The sequence below is a fragment of the Populus nigra genome, chromosome 7 (genome assembly GCF_951802175.1).
Source record: "Populus nigra chromosome 7, ddPopNigr1.1, whole genome shotgun sequence".
NCBI lineage: Eukaryota > Viridiplantae > Streptophyta > Magnoliopsida > Malpighiales > Salicaceae > Populus > Populus nigra.
Genome location: NC_084858.1, coordinates 5,302,675 through 5,320,203, shown reverse-complemented (window position 1 = coordinate 5,320,203; position 17,529 = coordinate 5,302,675). Strand labels below are relative to the sequence as shown.

General features: G+C 32.3%; 1 protein-coding gene across 1 annotated transcript; it reads right to left on the bottom strand.

Moving 5' to 3' along the window:
* Nucleotides 1–7,726: 7,726 nt before the first annotated feature.
* Nucleotides 7,727–12,128, bottom strand: LOC133698804 (auxin transporter-like protein 5). The gene is made up of 8 exons (XM_062121878.1): nt 11,708–12,128; nt 11,414–11,599; nt 11,153–11,265; nt 10,844–11,027; nt 10,505–10,602; nt 9,381–9,588; nt 9,016–9,273; nt 7,727–8,285 (listed from the first exon to the last, which is right to left on the bottom strand). Exons 1-8 carry the CDS (start codon nt 11,861–11,863, stop codon nt 8,013–8,015), a joined length of 1,476 nt encoding a protein of 491 aa, XP_061977862.1. The 5' UTR covers nt 11,864–12,128; the 3' UTR covers nt 7,727–8,012.
* Between the last annotated feature and the right edge of the window lie 5,401 nt (nt 12,129–17,529).

The following is a 17,529-nucleotide window of genomic DNA, read 5'->3' as shown; positions in this document are numbered from 1 at the left end:
ATAACTTTTAATCTCTTTAGAAAATAAAAATTAAACAAATAAAAATACATAAGTAGTCCCGATCTACTTTTTCTATTATGAATAGAGGGTAACATCACCTTCATCGAACTTCCCTAAACACAACAAACCAATTAACACCAAGATTATCCTTTTTTGTGACTAGAATGTTCACACCGAACCACTTTCTCTTCCTTAATATTTTTTGATGATTTTTTCTTTTATCTCTTAACATCCAGAAATTGAAATGGAAAACAAATTAAGCTTGAGATCAAAATTTGAAATGCTAAAATAACAGGGCTGAATAATAGATTAATTAAAAAATACACAGAGAAAATACAAGTTTTCCATGCCAATATCCAAATGGGATTTGTTTTGTTAAATTTGATCATTGTTATTTTAATTTCTATATTTAGCTACAAGATTTATTTTGCAAAATTGGTATTTAATCCGATCGAAAATATCCTTGGAATACCCTTCGACACTTTGTATGTGTAAGAAAATACAAATTGAAATAAATATCAACATATAAAACCATGCTAATATAATTTGAGAGGATAAAATTGCAATTAAAAAAAATTCAATGACTAAAATGCAAGAAATAAAATGGGGTTTTACTGTTTATATTAATGATAAAACCCACTTTTGTTTTAGTACTAGATCATTGCTTGCGCTACGCTACAATTTTGATTAAATATTTTTTTAAAACGTGAAAAGAATATTTAGGTGTTGTTAATGTATTTTTTTAGAAAAAAAACTATATGAGAATTGATCTTATATGATCTGATCGACTTGACAAGTTCAAAGATAATACACATGATTGGTAAAAATGCAATTTGACTTTAAAAAAAAATCAGGTTGATATTTGTTAAAAAACATTGAAATGAAAATATATTAGATCGATTTGAATCAATTTTAATTTATCAAACCCTCTATCCGGGTCATGAGGTCATGATAACCTTATAGAAATCAAATAAAAAAAATTATTAAATCCAATTCTCAATCAATACATTGTTGAAGAATGAAATTTAAAATAAAATTCAACTAAAAAAATGAGTCGAGTCAACTAGTTTTAACTTACCAAAAATGGATCATAAGATAAGGATAACCCCATAGAAAACAAGTCAAAAAAAAAATATAAAACTTAATCACTAATTAACCCAATATTGAAGGGTGAAATTAAAAAATAATCAATTAAAAAAAGGACATAAAAAACCACATGAGATAAACGACCAAACCAGCAACTCGGGTCAAGAGACTAGGATAATCTCATAAAATGCAAGCCGAATCAAATTATGAAGCTTAATGCACAATCAACCCAGCATTAAAGGATAAATTTTTTAAAAAAAAATCTACAAAAAAAAAAGAACAAAAAAACTCAAGTCTACCTGCCTAAACCGTGAACTAGGTCATGAGACTTTAATAATCATATAGAAAAAGAATAAATAAGAAAAAATTAATCTAAATTCTCAATCAATCCAATTTTAAAGGATTAAATTGAAAAAAAATAACTCGAGTTAATTGGGTTAACCTGCCAAACCCGAGTCAGAATATTGAGATAACTTTATAGAAAGGGTTTTGAAAAATAAATTATAGAGTCTGATTTTCAATCAACCCAATATTAAATGTTAAAATTAAAAAAATAATTAAAAAAATAATCACTGTCAACATGGTTAATCCACAAAATTCGCTACCAGTATTATGAGACTGAGATCATTTTATAAAAATCAAATCAAAATAAACTATAAAATTCTATAGATGGTTTTAGGATAAAACTAATATATATATATATATATATATATATATATTTGAGGACAAAAAAAATCTCCTTACGAGGAGCTTATGAATCATGCAACTTATAATCTCAAATTACAGGAACTCACTGTTTTGAAGTAGTTGTCTCGCATATGGTTTTACTTTTACCTGGTGATGCATTCCTTTTAAGATCCCTGCTTTTTTTTTTTTTTTATGAGCAGCAATTAATCCTAGGCCATGTTTGTTTCCTGGAATTCATTTTCCGGGAAACTACTTTCCAAACTTTCCTGTGTTTGTTTGCCATTAGAAAAGTTGGTCAACGGAAAACACTTTCCGGTCAACGGAAAACACTTTCTGGTCAACGGAAACACTTTTCGGTCAACGAAAAACACTTTCCAGTCAAAGAAAAATTTGGTTTGGTTTATAGGAAAGTGTTTTCCCTTTTGGCTGTGTTTGTTTTCCGGAAAGTGGTTTCCGGGAAACCACTTTCCAAACTTTTATGTGTTTGTTTGCCATTGGAAAAGTTGGTCAACGGAAAACATTTTCCAGTCAAAGGAAAATTTAGCTTGGTTTTCAGGAAAGTGTTTTCCTGAAAAATTTGGGCGGAAAACACTTTCCGGAAGTTGTGAAAAATTTAGAAATGTCATTATTTGCTGATTTTATCAAATTTGATCCTCAAACTTTTGATTGCTATATATAATTTGTTTTGAATATTTATTTTTTAATTTCATCTCTAAAAATTTAATTTTTATATTAATTTTGGTCCTTATTTTTATAATTGCTATTTGCTTTTTCCTTATCATTTTTTTATTGAAATTTTTTATCTATCACATTTGGTCCTCATTCTTTTGATTTTTACTTATTTTATTTGAAATAATTTATGAAATGTTAATTATTATTATTTTAATTTCTTCACCTTTCATTTTTTTTAATTTTTTAGATTTAATCTCTATTATTTTGATTATTATTTATTTTATTTGAGATAATTTATGAAATTATATTTTTTTTTCAATTTCATTCTCATTCAACTTTTTAATTTGTAAGATTTGTTCCTCATTATTTTAATAAACTTGAAAAAATAAAACATTAATAAGTTATTTTCCAGCTCATTTTCCATAACATAACCAAACACTGGAAAATGTTTTCCAGCTCATTTTCCATTACACTACCAAACATCGGAAAATACTTTCCCGGAATTCACTTTCCTGGAATTCACTTTCCCCGGAATTCACTTTCCAAAAAGAAACTACTTTCCTGCAAACAAACGGGGCCTCTCAATTATCTCCAATAAATTATGTTGATGAAACAGGAAGAGCTTAAGTTATTAAACTTTGGTTCGGTCCAAAATCACGGTCATAAATTAGATATATTAATCTAAGTTAACTAGAATAAATTCATAATAATCTAGTTTTAAAAATAAATAAAAAAGTTAAAATTAAGTTTTGACCGACTTTAATCGTAGAATTGACTAGAATACACCAACTTGATTCTTACTCAATATAATTTCAAACTCAGCTCGGACTAGGGATCTGGTTGCTGGGTTACCGGATTAACTCGTTGGATAGGCTGGGTTTAACAACAATGGGCCCAACAAGGCCCAACATAACAAGAAGAATGAGCTTACTTGATACACCTGAGATGTTTGAATCATTTATTTGGTTTTACAAGTTCTGCCACGCTTTATCATATTTTTCCTTTTCAATTGCCTACAAAAGGAATGATACGCCATCTCGGATTCACTGATATTTGTTTGAATTGAGCAGAATAGAGCTTAGCACTACCTTAGTCAATCTGAATTGTACCTTGAAAAATCGAACCGAAACTGATGGTCGATTGCCCATGAAAGTTAGGCTTTGAAGACTGGGTTTGTAATTTCCATGAACCAGACAAAACCGAGTGAAGTTTTTCGATAGAACCTCTTAATGATCATCCAATTCTATTACAACAAACAGCCTTCACCCACTACTAGTTTTTATGTAGACTGTTCTGGGTAATTTGGTCCCTGACTCTCTGGGCCAATCCAACTAGTAGACTTATCAGTGCTGTCACTATTAACTAAAGCTTACCTAGCTAATTAAAGATATACACAGCGAATTATGGACCTTCATTAACGGGCATGCATTTATTTAATGCTTCTGTAAGTGCTGCAGGCTCTCCTTCATTGCGAAGGTAAAGAGGGAGTGTGCAGTGCTGCAGTCCTTGGACGTCTTTCACAGCTAGCGAGCGCAACAGTTTCATCACCCATCAAGTCCCCGTCGTGGCTGGTTAGCTAGGTTTACAGTCATGTTAGCACGTACGTATAATATGTATCATCGCAAATTGATATTTATTTATTTTTGGTTAAAAGGTAAAAAGAAAGGGAAGTTTTTTCTTTCTTTATTTGTGAAATGAAATCTATATACTTTTTATTGTGATCTATCTCTAATCAAAACAATCGAATATATATATATATATATATATATATATATATATATATTATTTTTTTATCTTTTTTCACACATCACTAATATGTTGGTTGGTGTTCTACATGATTAAATTAATTTTTTTAAAATATAAAAAAATATTAAAAGTGTGTAAAGTTTTTTTTTGACAATATCATTAAACATAGCTAAATGAGCTAATTTTAAAACCTCATGTCAAGTTCAATTAAAAAAAATAAAAGAAAACACTCTATCAGACTCGTAAAACAAGGCAACTTAGATTATTCTAGTAAATTCATAAATTATATTAACTGTTATAATTCATAGTCTAATGAGTATGAGTGAATAATAATTTCAAAAAATTAAAAAAAATAATACACTATAAATTACTAAATGTAATTTAAAATGTGATATATACAAACAGACAACCTCTAGCTTTTATGTTAATGGAAAGGTTTGATCTGATGCTTTCCAGGCCGCTGGCGGTGGATGATGAATACGTATAACTTAATTCAGTCTTGAAGAAATATAATCATCTCTTATAAAGAGCTTGGTGATTGATTCTGAAGTGGCTAATCTGTTTCTTGGAAACAGAGTGGATAAATGTACCAGGAAACAATTCCAAAGCTATACTATAGGAGACGGTGCTATCTTTCACCTAGCCCCAGCTCAATCCTCTATCACAGCGTTTTTATTTCAGGACATCTTCAATTAACTCCGAGCGTACTGGTCTTCGCCTTCAATCCCATTCTTGGTTCAAGACGTACCGAAGATATCTCTGTTTCTTCGAGCCTTCAATCCCATTCTCGGTCTTGGGTCCATTGAAGCCCGAGTTTCCCCGCACCCGAGACTCTAGTCCGCCCTCACCTTTGGACTTTGGAGTGGCTTGTATCCAATCCCTCACCAACCCGAGTGTCTCAGATTCAGTCTCGACCAAAGTACTAGATTAAAATTGTAAAAACAAGCTTTGAAAACCAATTCTTTTAGTTTTCAAGTGATTTTCAAAAGTTTGTTGTCAATTTTTATCCATTGAAAACAACATTTTTTTATATCTTGGTTTCAATTCCTACATAATAATAATAATAATAATAATATAAAATAAAATTAATACAAAACAACAGGAAATTTTATGGTGTCTACAGACCTTTGGTTTGTTGTCAATTTACGTCCTGTTAGTTATCTCCTGGGGTCATTTTATTTTTTAAAATAGATATTAATAGAAAATAAAAATTTTAGGTAAAGATATTTTTATTATTTTTTGGGGGTCATTAATTTTATTTTATCTCTTATTTTTATGTCTGTTTTGTTTTTTAAGGTGAGTATAAACTATAAAGAGTAACTAATAGGATGTTACTAATAACTCATTAAATACAATAATATTTTCCTAAAAAAATAGTTAAATCAACAAAGTTTATTATGAAAAATAACAAAATATTTTTTCCAGCTGCATTACACAGCCTGTAGCATTTTAATTAAATGCAACTTTAGCCCCTGAAAATCACAAAAATATAGATTCTGATTTAAAAATCAAGTATTTTTTTTACTCCTTATTCAGGAAATTTAAAATTCACTTTTCGTCACCACCTTCAACTAGTTATCAATTAAACAAAATCATTTTTAAAATTTTATTTAGGAATGCAGTGCAAATCATATTTTTCAAAAATTAATTTTTTTATTTTACTAAAAATTAATTTTTTTTGTATGTTTTAGATCGTTTTAATGTGTTTATCTTAAAAATGATTTTTAAAAAATAAAAATATTATTTTAATATATTTCAATACGAAAAATATTTTAAAAAACAACTGTAACCATACTTTAAAATAACTTTCTGCATATGCATAGACGAAATCATAAACGAAATCATCTTGTTGGATATTGTTAATGCAATTCTTAAATTCTCTCTGGTTTTTTTTTTTTTTACTATGAATTTGAGAAGCAAAAGACATTTTAACAGAACTTGATTACTCGCTAATTGAACAAGATACGATTAGAGTTCTGGTTTTTCAATCGCTTGATTAGAAACAACTAAAACCAAGAAGAATGTCTCCCCCGCATATATTATTGTCTTCTTCTCTGACGAATGAAGGAGGGAACCATGTAAGAGCCTAACCAATCTTTACAGAAAAGATTCGAAGCCTTGTTTTTTCATGGGCTCGCATGCTCTTATAAAGGGACCTTGGTCTGTCATAAAAGGTAACTTTGAGCAACTTTGTGACTGTGCTGTTATAAGCTTTATAAAATCGATGGCAGATTATAATTACATTCCTGCATCACACACTACATGGTATCCAGTTCTAGCAGCCTTTTGCTATCAAAAAATTGAGCTACAGTTAGCTTTCAATCCTCGCGTCATCCATCCATCTTATCATCAAGTCAAGTCACCCTCTCCTATCATGGAACGAGCTCGGTGTAGTTTGCATAGAAAGTAACAAGGTCGTGACTTTGCTGCATGACATATCATTTTCAAGATCGATCTCAACACCCCCGTGGCTTGTTCCGGGGGTGGGGGGGTGGGGGGTGGGGGGGGGGGGGGGGGGGGGGAACCAGAGGTAATTTAAGGCAACGTGAAAAACTGATTGATACACTAATTGTCATGAAAATTCAGAGAAATAAACTAATTAATTTGACGAGGCATCGTGGAGAATAGATGAGGAAAAGAACAATTCCAGTTCTACGCTGTAGATTGAAGAAGAACGTTCTATTTAATCCTCAATTTACAAGTCTCAGGGGCCCGAATTGATGGTTATATGAGATGATGGATTTCCTTCTTGGCCACCGGAATTTCAATATTTCATCATATCATGGGTAGTAAAATTAGGAATTTTTTTTTATCTAAAAAAATACCATAGTTTGCTAAAAGTTTTGGGAAATAACATAAATTAAAATAACATTTGGAAAATAGCACAGTGTAAACATATTCACATTTTAAAATATTATTTTTGTATATAATCGCTATTTTAAATAGTAATTGTTTAATTAATCAAAATATACAGGGGCATGGCTAGAGTGAAATAGGGAGGAGCTAGGGGCACAAAGGAAAAAAAAGGTAAAAAATAGAAATAAAGGAAAAGGGACCCGGCCACGAATCAACATAAACTATATGTAGGGTCTTATTGAACAAACCCTTAAATATAAGGATAAAATTGTGTTTTAGGAGGGCCTTGACTAAAAGTATTCTTAAATAGAAGGATAAAAATGCACAGTATAAAAGGCAGGGGGGAGCTGACCCTTTAGAATAAGTGTAACTCTGCCCATCGAAACATATATAGTTTTGTCTTTTGACGAGACCAAATACATGAAAATTGGCCCGAAAACTCTAACTGACAGCAAAAAAACAAACACAGGTCTTTGCAGATTAGTCGTTTTTATTTCCATGTAGTCTCTGTTATAACTTATTTGGCATCATTATTCATTCTCACAAATTAAGACCTCTAATTAGGTGAGACAACCTTAAGTTTTTAGAGGGTCTATTCAAAGATATCCCCTTTAATGACTGTTTCTTGACTCCTGCAGAAGGATGCTGGAGGAGAATGACAATGGTAGGAAGTAGGATCTTGGTGTTAAAAACTTTCTTGCTACTGCTTTTTTTCCCTCCTTGTAGAACACAAAACAACTCTCTAAGCAGATTAAAGACAGAGAATGATTACAAAAACAGGATGGAACGTGTTTGTTTTATGAGTACATGACAAATTTGACTAGCCAACCATGTTATGAGTTTTCTATCCTCTCTGTCCACGGCCTATCGAGCAAGCTGAATAAGATGGCAAGGCCCTTGATCAAAGGGTGGAGTGGAGATGAATATGGGAACTTCGGAGTAAGCAATTTCTTATGCGGCCAAAATCAAGGGGTGCGAGTATGGTTTTGTGGGTGGTGAAGTGGCGGAGGAGCTGCTGTGGCATTGAGGTGTGGCAATGTTGGTGGCAGTGTCGGAGGTGGGCATTGGTAACACTTTGTGAAGAGGCCAAATGTATCAATTTGGTGCATGAAATTTGTCATGCTAGCCCATCCACCGAATCCAAACCCAACAATTAGCACCCACACCACCACAAATGTATTGATCATGTACGCTCCTACCCATCTTCCCGTGTACTTTGATGGCTGCTCCACTGCATTCTGCAATCACAACGATTAATCACAAAAACAGAAAGTCACACAGTGTCCCAATTGAAATATCGAGTCCAGTATGAACGTATTGAGACTTCCTGTTCTTGTGGGACTTCTATTTATATGTTACTGCTCGTAGTTGTACAGAAGAAAAAGGTGCATCAAGAGAGACAATTTAATAGAGTAGAAATAACAAGATATGAAGAATCTCAGGTACGAATAGATACTCCGAGACGCCTGCGTTTTTGCAAGCCGATTCCCAAAACAATCGTTAGCCATATTTTGCTTCTCCCTTTTCAATTATTAAATTTAAATCTAGTAAATGATAAAATATACTTTTCATCCTTTTAAATTCATCAATAATTCAACATATAATTATATATGACTTCGCAATATGATCATAATCATATCATTATCCGTTTAGGAGAAAGATCCGGGTCTGGTCTGCTAGGAAGTGACCACACGCTACCACTCTGCATTTCTTGATGTTTACTCATCGCCATCATCCCTAGTTAATAAAAAGATTTGGACAGGCTTAAATATTGAATTTTAATTCTTTCACTAGCTACTACTGTTCAGTCAAGCTTCTATATCATTTGGAGTCTGACAAAAGCAGGCATTTCAGCCTGCTAGCATCCTCTGGCTAATTTGCTAGCTTCTCCATGTTTAGGTTTAGTTCTAAGAGATGAGAGGACAGCAAAGTAAAGCAGTACCAGTAGGAGTGAAGAAGGTGGAGTACCTCTCTTGCAGCAGATGATTTGAAGGTGAACATGTGGGCTAGGGCAGGGATGATATAGACCGTGAAGCTAACAAGGAGTGATCCAACAGAGGAATTGATAGGTCCAAAGAATGGGAAGATGATAGCTAAAAACCAAATGGGAATAACCACAGGCAATCTAGCGGCAGCCCTTTTGCACAAGCTCTTGCATTCATGCATCCCTATCGCTTTCTCCCACACAAAGTACAATGGTGTGCATGCAAACCCAAATGTAATAAACTGCAAACACATGAAAGAAACTTCGTTATTTATGTATGTGTGGGTGTGTGTGTATGCACTTAAGTATAAATATACGTATACATAAATGCATGTGTACAGGTGCGTGCCTGGTGGATGAGCATTAAAATGACAGCCATGTCTCTGGAGGAAGATCTTGGAAGGAGAGCAAAGGCATTGGAGTGATTGAGAAGCATGTCACCAAATGCCCAGTATACTGCTGCTCCTGAGGGAAGTGTCAAAGTCAGAACATACAGAGTAGCCAGTAAGTATATGGCCTTGAATTTCTGAGGCTTCCACATAGCGTGCATGATTTCCCTGTCACAACCAAATTCATTTCTTTAGTTAAATTAATTATTTTGTAATACTTTAGTTAAATTAATAAAATTTCTACTATTTTTTCCTTCTGGTACATCTCTGAGCCAGATCCAAATTTCTTTTGAGTCTGAGTAAGATTGAATTGGGACTAATTGAGTGGTAATTTTTTCTGTACTTCACCTCATCCCATTTTGTTCCTAGCATATTAGCTATTGAAAAGCCCATTTACAAAATCTAGCAATGATCTTAGTTCCCAACAGTAATCAGCTTTTAGGACAAATTCCAGGACAACTAAAACATTTGAAATCAAAAGATCAGGAATTTAATGAAGTTCTTGCATTAATTGAGCAGTAAAGGAGTCACTGGACAGTTGTCTTTTTCCTTCTCAGCCAGAAATCTAGCACAGGAATCACTGCTAAAACTGGACCCCTCCTGGCATCTTCCAGTGATAAAAGCAAAAGAAACAAGTAGAAAAGATGATTGGCTTCGGTAGATGTAAAGTTTTTTTTTTACTGTAACATATTAAAATAATATTTTTTTTTTATTTTTAGTTTCCTGTAACATAAATAAGTAAAGTTATTAAACCTGTATAATAGGTTCAGGGAAACAGAAAGCCTCCACGTCTAGGAAGCGCAATTTGAGCATTAAAAAATTAGCCATAAAAGCTCATGCTCAGAGGTTGGCCATTAGATGATCACTCGAACAGAAAATGTCCTGGCAATCGAAGGATCAGTCATTTTCACAGTGACGTTAAGCCCTTCATTTTATCCTCTTAAATTTTATCCCTTTTCCCCGTTTACTTTTATGACCAAGTTCAAAAGAAAAGACATTAATTAACACATTTCATAGAAATTCAGAAACATTAATTCTGTAAATAACGTAGAAGACACGAACTATAAATCTCGGTTTGTCTTACACAGTAACGGCATGTCCCCCAAATGTGTAGAGAATGTTTGTGGCCCCAGTGAAATATAGCACCATTTTTGTTGGGCCCGAATGCTTAACACCCTCCACCTACACATAATGATTCCATTCATTACCATCATCAACACATAATATCAATTAATAGCTTAATATAACAAAACATTATTCTAATTCTTGACAAGAAAGGATTTGGTTTAACAGAGTTCAAAGACAAATAGCATGTGAAGGGCAGGTTGTCCTAATGTGATGGGAAACGTGTCATATATGGCTCTATTGCATGCAATCTTAGCTTGGTGCTTAAAATAATAAAATGGTGGGAGAAAATAGCTACCTGGCCATGAAGGAGGGAAGCAATGGTGAGGTACCAAGCGGTGTAAGTAGTCATAATAAGACCAAGAAATGACCAGATTCTGTAATTGTGAAATGAAGGGATGAACACTGTGGTAGCGCAACAAGCCCCAAAGATGTAAGTCCAGGTCCTCTTGTCTAGATTATCATTTATGTAATATATGTTGCTGCAACAAAATTAAAGAAACCCAATGGTCAGGCTGGTGATTCTTTGCCGTGGAGAGTTCCATATTTAACTATTCAAATGATGATAAAGATGATTAAAGAAGGGGTAGGTTTTTGTAGCCCGAACCTTGCACAGGCTATGAGCTGAATGACAGATCCAAACAGAAGAAAAGTGCAGTTAAATGCCAAACCCACGTTCCTCCAATATTTTCCAAGGAGTCCATCAAGAACTTCAAACCACTGCTTGGTTGATGATAATAAAATTAATACACAGAAAAACATGGTAACCCATGTTAAGACATGGATTTGATCAACAGGTTGAAAGAGCTTAAGAAAACTTTGTCTTGTATTCTCTGTATGTGTAGAGAGTGAAAATTAATTTACTAACCTGGATGACATGGTTCCTGAAATCAACCTTCTCTCTTTCTTTTCTTGTCCTGTATTCTACATAGAGTATGCTGATTAGATAAGCTGTCCAACTGCCCAGCAATCCATAGAAGAGCTGAAAGCATATGCCTGATAGCATCCCTAGTTGAGAAAACGAGTATGGTAATGTAAGCAATACTTGAGCCACCTGGGAAAAAGAATTAAGAACAAGCAAGCAAGCAAACTGATTAACAAAAAACTTAATATGCTAAAATAAAATTAATGAAAGATTGTAAGTAGGAAATGCATATAAAACCTGGTTTGAAGCACAGCTAAACCAGGCATCATAAACAGAACCACCATGCCATAAGAACTTAGAAAATCGTGTTTTCATGTCGTTAGGCTTCCCTTCAGTCTCCATCTCCACATAGTTACCTACTATCGCTGTCTCCACAACCTTATCAGCAGCCATTGCTCTCTCTCTCTCTCACACACACACACTTGTTATTAGTTCAAGCGGTGACTATGTAGATATAGCAGTAGTAACTGCGATAGATAGTGTGTCAATAGTAGTAAAGAAGGTTTCTGAGATTAGAAATGGAAGTGAAGAGAAGCATGTCTTAGTAGTGGCATATATAGATAAGACAGGAGAGGTATTCTTGAAGGTTGGGAAAGGCTGAGTTTGAAAGGTATTTTAGATAATCGGGGTTTTGGGAAGAGATCGTCCTATCAACTTTTTGGAGCTTAAAGTTGGTGTTTTTTTTAATAGATATTATGTTTTTAAGCTCCGTTTTCTGCTTATGGTTTTTGCTAGTAATTTTTATTAGGTTGTTCAAGTTGGTTCGTGGATATATCAAATTCATGATCTCATCATGTAGAATTAGATTTGTGTGTTTATTGTTTTTGTGAAACAGAGTCTTTTTTTTAGAAATATATTACAATGCTTTTTTTTTTGAATAAATAATTTTTTATATCAACATATTAAAATCATAAAAAACAATAATTTAATTATTTTTATAAATAAAATACTTTAAAAAAATAAAATTACTACAATATTCATGATAAAGTTGCAAGTACTTTCGGTTGGGTAATTAAAAACAAGTTGAGTCAAAAGTAAGTGTTTAATAACCTTTTCAAAATTAAAGTTTTGAAAACTTATTACACTTAAAATATTGGTTTTGATAAAGCTAAATTTTGAAAAAAATTTAATTCATGTTTTTTAAAATATATTTTCAAACGGAGCCTAAGAATTCATAATATTAAACCCAACTTGGATTAATAAGTTAACTTAAATTGAATTTTAAATTAAATCAGGTGATAATTAACTTAAGATGTCACAACCTGAATCCTAAGTTTATGACCAGCAACGCAGGAGTGGTGTTATAAGAACACCCCATATCTATGCTAAATCCCAAAACATACATATCATAAAATAAATTATATAAAGATTTCATAGCATTTCAATATTTTTCAAAATATTATATTCTTTAAAACTAATAAAATCGATTGACACTTAAAAAATTCTCATTAGATAAAGCAAAACAAATAATCTATAATACTTAGAGACAAAAGCATAACTATAAAGTCAAAATGATAAACAAACTAATCGAATCTAATAAACTCGATAAAATGCTACTGTTGGGTCAACTGATTGACTACTATCACAAGTTTAACTGATCAGTCAAATTGGACCAACCGGTCGAGCGGTAGCATTAAACCAATCGGTAGACCAGTTTAGACTAATCAGTCAATTGGGATTTTCTAAAATCCTGAACTGCTCTTCAAAATTATAGATTCCCCACCAATTAAGTTGTTTTTCTAAAACCCATAATTTTAATATGTAACCAGTTTGTTTTAAGCCAAAATTAACACCTTAAACACTAATAAAAACTCTTAAATCATTCATATATCAAATCAATATATTAAACATCATAAAAACCCTAAAATACTTTTTTAATCCACCAATATCAAGTCCCTAATCGAAATAACAGAAACGAAAGTTATGATACTTGTTTTTTCAACCCTTTTTAATATAAAAAAACTAAAGTTTAAAAATGAATCTCTTAGTGAATATTAGTGAATATGAGAGGGAAGTCACGACAGGGAAGGAATAGAGGAGAAGAGATAAATATCTATTTCCTGGCAAAAATCCTCTTTAAATACATAGGTTAGGTTGGTTTTTTTTAAGTTTTGAGCTAAATATAAGCTTGGGTTTGATGAGCCAAAAAATAGGTCTTATATAAGATAGGTAGATAATTTGGCCAATTCAACATCTCAATCCATAATCCAATTAAAACTTGATTTGATTTAAAAAAAATGATATCATTTAACATCTTAAAAAAATATAGAAACAAAATTGTTTTAAATTTAAATTAATTTAAATCAACACAAGTTAATTCCTTCCATAGTTGAATTATAAATCATGCTAGGTGATGAGAATGTAATTTTTCGTAGTTTATTGCCCAACATTGATAATAATTGATTTTTAAATGTATTTGGACTCTGGAAAAATATTAAATTAATACTTTTTTCAAGTGATTTTAAATGGTTGTTATATATTAATTATCAAATAGTTAACGATTGATTTTTTGCCCATATTGAGCCATGATGCTAGTCAATTTTTTTCTAACCTAAAAAAAAATATTCAAATAATGATAACCTTAATAAACCTGGGTTAACTTGACTGATTTGCAACCTGGGATAATCTTAGAGGGAGGAAAGAGGGGGAATAGGAAGCGCAAGGCCCAACAAAATTAATTTCAAATGATAAAATTATAAAAAATAAATTTCAAAAAATAAACTTGAAAAAAGAAATCTTGAGTTAACTCAGGTTCACTTTACTAACCAACAACCCATAACATGAGATTGAGATAAGAAAATTATTATTTTTTAAATGACCAAGAAAAAAAATCAAAGCTAAATACATAAAAAACACATTGAAAAAAACTTGATTCACATTTGGTTAACCTAACAAACCTTCAACTCAAGATAACCCTATATAAAGGAAAAACATAAAAATAAGAAATCTCAAGACCTAATAGCCCAACATCAAAGGATAAAATTTAAAAAAAAATTGAAAAAAACCAAAGCAATCGTGTTAACTTAACTAACTCGCGACCCGAGATAACTTTAGAGGAAGGAAAGAGAAAAAAAATTAAAGCTCAAGGTCTAATAGCTTAATGTCAAATGATTGAATTTTAAAAAAAATGTATAAAAAGACAGAATTTAAATTGGATTAATCTTTGAAACCAATAACTTTGGTTATGAGACCAAAATGACCTTGTAAAAGACAAAAAAAAATCTTGAACAAGATTTTTAACCATGAAAAAATTTAAAAAAACAAGTTGTAATCAAAACAATGAGGATCTATTCTAATATAAAAACTAATAAAATAAATTAATGAAGGACTTAATCAAAAAATAAAAGAAAAGAAAATGATAAAAAAAAAGGACAATGAAAAGAATGAGGACCAAAATTAGATAAAAAAAACAAATAAAATAAAATGTTAAGGGATTAATTAAAAGAAGAAAGACAAGTTAAGAAAAGGGTAAAAAAAAAACAATAAAGAGAATGAGTATGATATTTGATATAAAAACAAAACAAAATCATATGGAAAGAAATGAAATTTTAAAGAAATCTAAAAAAAAATCCAAAACAATAAAAAAAAAAAGAGCATAATTGAATGACAAAATAAATAGGAGGAAAAGAATCCAAAACAATAAAAAAAAGATCATAATTGAATAACAAAATAAATGAGAGGATAACTCTAATTTTTGGCCGACTTGACATGAATTTCATGAGATTAAGAGAGAAAATAGGGGAAGAAAAAAAATCAATTGTCATCAAACCGTCATGATTTAAGCAACACGTGCCACCATATAAGTTTCATCTTCAATAAACACTTCGAACGACACAACGACCTCCAATCAAGGCACATGTTTTTTAAGTGAGAGCAGTTTTTTTATTATTTTTATTTTATTTTTAATCCAAATAGAGTATAAAAAATTAATTAATGTAATCTAGGTACATCAGTACATGGGGGATAATTCAATAATCAATATTGAAATTAAAAAACCTCCCGAAAATTTTGTTTGTTTTCTAGCTCTTAATTGAAAATTACTGGCTTTTCTCCAAAGCTTAATTATTTAGAGAGCGTGGGTGGCTTCTCCGCACGAGTGGGTCTCCACGCTTCCCAGGTTGATGATTACTGCAGTAAGTTTGTATATGTCTAACCTGCCCTTGTTTAATCTTCATAACTCCACACTTTGCGTTTCATTATTTAATTGATTAATTTCAATATCCATGTACAAGAAAGGGGACAGATAATTTCTAGTTCTTGATGGCATGATAATTACTCGATCACGAAAGGTCTTTCTGGTAAGAGTTGTGAGGTAAAAAGCAAGCAAGTGTGATTTAAACAAAAATATTTGTATAAGAACAAGGCACATAGGGGGGTGAAAGAAGATAATAATAATAATAAGCAAGGGAATGTGTGAAGAGAAATTATAACGAGGTAGACCGCATGATTGCAGCGAAACGGGCGTTGTCGCTTGACAAGAAGAAGAAAGCTGCTTTTATCACATGGCCTAAGCTTTGTGAACTCGAGAATCTCTACCCTCCCCATCTTTCCAAGCCCAAAACCCAAAATTCCTTCTTCATTTGCATGTTGTTACTAAAATAATCAAGAACACTAGCACGGATATATAGACCACATAAGAAACCAGTGGAGACTTTGCTAGATCATTGCGTCCTAGGAAACTTGCTTCTTTTAGTATTTTATTGTTTTAATTCTTTGGATATTTGCCAATGTGCTTGACTGTTTGCGTTCTTCTTTACATTTCTCCTGTTTTCTCATCATTTGGATTCTCTTCACTTCTTCCTATATAGTTGAGGACAGCAAGATGTGCTCCTCGAACTATTTTTGCTACAGCATAACCACATTTTGTATGACCATGGATTAATGGTTGGGAAAAAAGAAGGTAAAGAAAAGGAAGAAAAACAAGAGTGTGCTGAACCACAGTACTGCTTTTTTAAAAGAGAGACAGGAGGTGATATCAGAAAAATCCGAAGAGAGAAATTTTATGAGACCTACCACAGAAATTATGCTCAAGATCCCTACTGTACATTCTCCACTTTTCCTTGAGACTGCTCGGTGTATTTTCTTCAACAGCCCCTTCTTTTTGAATTTGAAGGACTCGCCTCGAGAGATTATTGATTACCTATCATCTCATGATTATACATCACAATGATTTTGTCTTTTTATAAATTATTTAGAAAAGAAATATCCATCTACCTGTTGCTGAAATTATTAAGAAAAGGCATGACATCTCCAGGTGTAAAAAAAAAAAAACTTTTATTATGTTGATGTTGTGGAACATATTCATGGGGTTTGTTGGGGCTCCATGTTTATACACTCCTTAGTATAAGTCATGCTTGCAACTTGCAAGCCACTGGGACCAGAAACATTGTCTGTGAGAATTGTGTCTCCTTTGACCAATTGTAGTTATTGCAAAGCACCGCATATTGTTGCCTGCTTGTTTGCATCTGTCCTCCATCAGAACATACAAGCATTTCGACTGTGTAGAGGCTAGCTATAATCTCTGATATGTCTATCAATCTTTCTTGGTTCACATGAATTTGGATGTTCATTGTCTGTGGGAGCTACAGTGGAGGTTTTTAGCCATTTGTTGGCATCATTTCTCAAGGTTAATTACGAGCTAGTTAATATTTACATCTCACTGTCTACCAGAAGTAATTTTGTTTAATCCCATGATGCCATCAAAATATAATGTTACTTTATGGCCATTCCCAGCAGTTGAGGCAGGTGAATTCATTTTCTAGGAAAAATAGTGGGAGCCTACCATGTCAGTATTGCTCGTATGTTAAATAATCTTCATCTCATGAGCTGCTTCAGGGCTCTCTCAAACAGCTAGATTGTGCAGCTGAGACAGAGAAAGATGGAGGGTCCTAATCTCTTATGATTGAAACTAACATCGATGATATGGACATGACAGGCTAAAACTGTGTCTTTGAACTGTATTTTGGAGTCCTTAAAACGGGGAACCACATATTAGACAAGAGATACATGTCGGATTTTCTGTGATAATTTTGGTTTAGAGACAATAATTCTTTTCCAAA